The following is a 6,000-nucleotide window of genomic DNA, read 5'->3' as shown; positions in this document are numbered from 1 at the left end:
TGGCCTTACCCAGCCCAGACAAAATGGCAGGGAGACCAGGCAATATCAGGAATGGCACCCCCTGCCATTTTGCTTGCCCTCTCGCCTCTGTGCCCAACTCTAAGGGCAGAATAAAATCCTGCCTTAAGTCTTTTAGCCTACCTTTTTCATGGTTAGTGGCTTTCGGTACTATGGATCTTAACCCCTCACATAGAACTATTGATTTCAAAAATAAACACGTAGGAATATCATTGCAGAACTTTATCCCTTTTCCAACATCCACACACTAACATGTTCCAGCAGCGATCACAACAGATCACTGGCTGATGATCAAGAGTGACACTGAGGCAAATTGTTCCGCTTTCAGTGAGATTTTCAGGTAGGCTGCACAGCCTCATAATTATTACACCTGCACTGTGTATAAATGTTTGTCCAAACAATGCATCCTTCCATGCATTTTAGAGTGTCGGTGCAAAGTGATTTCAGCTTTGCACTGATGATAAACTGGCTATGTAATTTTAGAGATAGGGTCTTACCTGGCTTCAGGACACATTGGGGTGCGGGTCCCTGTAGATGGCAGTCATACACCACTGTGGTTTGACACTGCATGGAGTGCAAATCCAGTGCAGTGTTAAATCTGATTTACATAGAATTTACGTCACAGAAACAGACTATTCAGCCCAACTGATCTATGTCGAGGTTTTATGCTACACATGAACCTCCCTTCCATCGCTCTTCATCTAACCCTATCAGCATATCCCTATATTCCTTTCTCCCTCATGTCCTTATCTAGTTTCCCCTTAAATGTATCTGTACTATTCAGACCAACTACTCCTTGTGGTAGTAAGTCCCACATATAACTACTGTCTGAGTAAAGAAGATATAAAGTACATAAGGAATCCATTGGCTCTCTAGGACATTTTGTAATCCCAGCCTAAATTTAAATATTGAGCAGGAATTCAACCCTCTCCATTCTCTCAATATTTAAATTTAAAACTGTTTATGAGGATCTCTGCCAGTTCCAGCAAGTCAGGAGCCAGGAAATGTAAAGATAGTTCTGACTGCCTAGACGTTGCACTGCAGCTCCAGGCCTGAGACTAATGGCTGTAGCATTAGCACATACTGAGATCATTCTTCGGACAATGAAAGCTGTCTTGGGGAGGGCACAGCATCCTGCAATGCAGCTGTTGGCATTTTTATATTTCTTCCTCAGATCCTAGCTCTTCATTGCTGGCAGATTTTTTTCAGTCTTCATTTGAACCATTTTCTTCCTCAGTCTTAGAGATGACAATGGGTTCTTTACCAGATGACCAGATGTGAACATGGCAACTGTGGGTGCCTGGGTCTGTACTGTGTACTACCTGAAGGAAATATTTTTAGATACCAACTGTTTAATGAACTTAGCAGGGACAATTTTAACTCTATCCCACTGGCAGAAACTAGGTGGGGTTGGGGAGGCTTTGGAGAGCAGACGGTTAACATTGGCCATATACGTAACTTCCCACTGTTTCATTTCAGCTTGCTTTTGTGAGCAGATGAGAAAGATGCCTATTTGAAATTAACAGGGACCTTCTTTAAATATGCAGATCAGGGTGCGATTACATTATCGGACTTAGGAACATAGGAGTAGGCCATTCAGCCCATCAAGCCTATTCCACCATTCAATTAGATCACAGCTGATCATCTACCGCAACGCCACTTTCCCATGTTGTCCCCATATCCCTTGATGTCAGTAGTATCCAGCTATCTATCGATTTCTGTCTTGAACATGATTGAGCTTCCACAGCCCTCTGGGGTAGAGAATTCCAAAGATTCACCATCCTCTGAGTGAAGAATTTCCTCCTCAAATCAGTCTTAAATGGCCTATCCCTTATTCTGAGACTATGTCCCCTGGTATTAGACTCACCAGCCAGAGGAAACATCCTATCTATATCCACCCTGTCACCCACTGTAAGAATTTTGTAAGTTGCAATGAGATCACCTCTCATTCTTCGAAACTCTAGAGAATACAGGCCCAGTTTCTGCAATCTCTGCTCATAGACAATTCCACCATTCCAGGGATTAGTCTGGTGAACCTCCATTGCACTTCCTCTAGGGCAAGTATATCCTTCCTTAGATGAGGAGACCAAAACTGTACACAATATTCCAGGTGCGGTCTCACCACGGCTTTATACAATTGCAGGAAGGCTGACTGCAATTTTAACTGATGTCATGAGTGGAGAGGCCAGAAAAGACATGCTCTTATCAGGCCACCAATGGAAGTTTAACCTCCCCTGCCCTCGGCTACCCCTTCTCTGATCGTAAGACTCCCCCAAAGCCCCTCCCTGCAAATAACCTGAGTGCTGGGGACTGTTTCTTTGCTCCCCATCGATAGCCACCTGCTGCTGAAGATTATGCACCCACGTGCCGGCTAGCTACCACTTCCTCTCTGATTGGAGTGGGAAGCTGACTGAGGGTGGGGGGGGGGGGCGGTGGTTGCAGGGGTGGGAGGGATACTCCACCACCTTTCCACGCAGTATGTTCCAGATCTTCCTAGCTCGCTGTGTAAAAAAAAAACTCACTGGCTATTTTCCTAATTATCTTAAATCTGTGTCCTTCGGCTACCAACCTTCCTACCAGTGGAAACAATTTCTCCCTATCTACTCCACCGATACCCTTCATAACTTTGAACACCTCTACTAAATCTCCTCTTAATTTTCTCTGCTCTAAGGAGAACAACCTCAGATTCTCTAATCTCCCCAGGTAACTGAAACCCCTGGGTTTCGTTGTGGTAAATCGCCTCTGTAGCCTCACAAAGGCTTTAACATCTTTCCAAAATGTGATGCCCAGAATTAGACACCATAGTTTTGGAATGGAACATAATCTTTCGATCAATTATGCATAATCATCATTTATACAGAATAAATGTCAGAATACAAATAAGACTGTAGAGTCTTAACTTATCCAGCTATTTTACTCCAAAAGAACTTTTTTTTGCTATTTGACTCTCTTGTAATCTGTTCATAAATTGTTGGACCAATGAATGTAATTCTTTCCCCTTCATATGTCATTCATTCCTGCAATTTGGAGGCTAGAAGTGATTTGTTACAGATGCGTGGCCTGTTTGCGATAGACAGTTCTTATTGAGAGAAGTTGGCAAATTAATATACTTTCACTTAATTAACACTGGTTGGTTGAACTTATCACCAGTAATAAATTAGATGTATAAACGAGGTACAATACTTGTGGATTCATGATTGTGGATTGCTATCTTTCGTGTCTTAAGCAAGTGCACAGGGCAAACCCTTCTTTTGAATTTTAAGGTCAGGTTACTCATCTCCGAATTTACAATTATCTTAAATAAATAAACTTTTGTCTCCAGTGGTTTCCTTAGCAGCTACTTGTCCTTGTTTATTTTGCAGATTACTTTTTGAGTCAAGATGAGGTTCATTTCCCTCAGGGATCAAATCTAACAACTGGGAATCCACGTATGACAGCACGCCGGAGTCCTTGGATGAAGATTTCTCCAGATTCTTAAAATCAGCTTCATAGTTGACATGGCTTGGAAAGGTCACAGGTCTTGGTACTGCATACTTGTTATCCTGAAGCATTTCAAGTGGTAGTTCAAATGCCGAAGGACCTATTTCACTTAAGGAGCGCTTCAGAGTGTTGTGCTGGAAAGTTGACGTAGGCCAAACTACACCACGACACATTGAGGTACATAAGCAAGGCCGTGGCACATCATAAATCGCGTAAATACTTGAGTCGGGAGAAGAATGCTCTGGGAGATTTGCCGCCAAATGACCTGCTTCAGTTTTAGGCTTTTTTGCAGTTTTCTGGTTAGTTTGGGTAATGACAGAGCCACTGTTTGCAGCATGGTTGAAAGTTCTCAATTCTGTTGATTGTTGAAGCACATTCCCCTGGGAATTATTCAACTCTCTCTGAGTTACACTTTCACGGTTCCCATTTGCTTTCTCCATTTGTGTCACAGGGTTATGTGAACTGTTCCTGGTCGCGTTGTTGTAAGATGGTGGTGAGGAATATTTAGGGATATTCTCTATCAACTGGCTATCCCCTCTGACTCCATTGGCATTGGAATCTTTTGGTGAATCCATGCCAAGTTTTGCTTTGTTAGGAGGCTTAAATGAGGTGGCTTGAACTGTTCCATCAGGAAGCTTGAGATAAGAACACCTGCTTGACCTCTCTTCTGTGTCACATTCATTGCCAATTTCCACTTGTCCGACGCTGTTGTTTCCTTTCACATTCCCGTTAGTATTGGTCAAGTCCTGATCTTTCCTCACTTGTGTAAAGTGAGCCAGGTTAGTGCCAATCTGTGCATATGTCTCGTCATCTTTTTCTGTCAACATTTTCTTGATCTGAAACAAAAAGTGTAATTGCTTGCACTCTAAATGGGAGGAGTTGGCTTATTTAGACATTGAACAATAGAAAGGGGCTTAACTTGTGACAAGAACACCTAAACATTTTCAGAAGGCAATTTAAAAAGACACCAATGCTTTATTTAAAAACAAACTAACAAAGCACCCTGACCTTGATAATTCCCCTGTTAATTTTTTTCCCCTTTTCTCATCCATCTCTCAATCAAGCCATTTGGATTTTTGGCTCCAGGGACTTCTACAGCCATCTGGTAACTTATCTAAAGTGGTCTGTCTTCATGTGGGAAACTAAGCCGTGAGTATCGACTGTAGGAAGTATCATAGCTGAGCTCAGTCCTGCCCTCACCCACTGTTCACTCGCATGTACACTGAAACAAATAACGCATCTCCACCACAGAGATCAGCAAACTCAGCACAGCCCAAGGATTGAACCTGGGGCCATCCTTATCTCAATGCAACTCCACTAGGAGAATTTACCCAGAGAGTTCTTGAATATTTTCATTAGTTTTGAATTACTCAAGTTTAGTAAGTGCAGACTGAGGTATCAAGGCAGCAATAGTGTCAGATTCAGTCTACTATTAACTCCACTGGACATTTGGAGGCAACTGAAATAGGTAGTTTTTGAAATGACCATATGCATTGTTAATGCAACATTTGAAGAATCCATCAGTGAATCTCATTACAATTGATCTGTTCATTTAAGATATGCAGATAACTTTCACCTGTACTGTTTGGACAGATATCTAGTTGAAGGGATCACTTGCATACTGTAAAACCTCCTCAATTTTCATCCCAATTAACTCAATGAAATGAAAAATCAAGCAGGTTTTACAATGGGCTGATGATCTGATTTACCAGACACTGCCCAGGTGATGAAGACAAAAAAATGACCCCCATATTTGCTGGCACAATGGAGGAACCGAAGGCTGAATAAATTACCAATATGCAACAAACATCGTCAAACAGATGACTCATTCTCCATCTTGAGCAAACATCATGGCCCTGTCATTCCACAGACAGTGATGCTGGCACTGCCTACTGGTGCCCTCCAACACTGACCCCTGGCAGAGTTTGTGAGGTCAGTGGGGCAGCTCCTTATTTGCATGGGTCAGCAGGTGGAGGGGTGCTGCTTTGATGCCCATGTCAGTAGAAATTCAGCTACCCACCTGCCCACTGGGGAGTGGAGATGGTTGCCCTTCCACATCCTGGCAATCTCACCCCACCACCCTGCCCTGCCCCACTCCCACACCTTTGCAAAGCGGCCAATTAAGCAATTTTGTTTTTAAAGAGACAAAATGTTCCAGGTTCCAGGTCACTTGTCAGGCCTGTACCCCACTGGTGGGGCCCATGTGCATCCTGGACGAGGCTGGCATATCTCATCTCACTTATCATACTGGTCACCACTGATATTCCAGGTACTCATCCACAGCCAGGAGTGAGAATCCCATCATTTACAAACTTGCAGAAGTGGCAGATAGTCGGATGTAACTGGGTTCTGTTATTTCCTTATGTATTCTACCAAGATTTTAGTGGGGAGGAGAACCCCTGGAATTTCAGGGCCAAGCTAAAATTTACAATTTCAGTCAAACTGTGCATTGGGTGTGAATGTAATATTGTCACATTAACAGTGCAGAATTAACTTGGATTT

General features: G+C 42.9%; 1 protein-coding gene across 1 annotated transcript in view; it reads right to left on the bottom strand.

Moving 5' to 3' along the window:
• Nucleotides 1-1,223: 1,223 nt before the first annotated feature.
• The window catches only part of LOC137370235 (uncharacterized), a 28,739-nt gene continuing 23,962 nt past the window's right edge, over nt 1,224-6,000 (bottom strand). The window contains exons 4-5 of the mRNA XM_068032635.1: nt 3,360-4,334; nt 1,224-1,340 (exon numbers count right to left, since the gene is read on the bottom strand). Of these exons, the coding sequence (XP_067888736.1) occupies nt 1,224-1,340; nt 3,360-4,334 (1,092 nt within the window). The remainder of the gene's footprint in view (nt 1,341-3,359; nt 4,335-6,000) is intronic.

Source organism: Heterodontus francisci, chromosome 1 (assembly GCF_036365525.1).
Source record: "Heterodontus francisci isolate sHetFra1 chromosome 1, sHetFra1.hap1, whole genome shotgun sequence".
NCBI lineage: Eukaryota > Metazoa > Chordata > Chondrichthyes > Heterodontiformes > Heterodontidae > Heterodontus > Heterodontus francisci.
The sequence above is the reverse complement of the archived record's forward strand: the minus strand, read 5'-3'. Positions and strand labels throughout refer to the sequence as shown.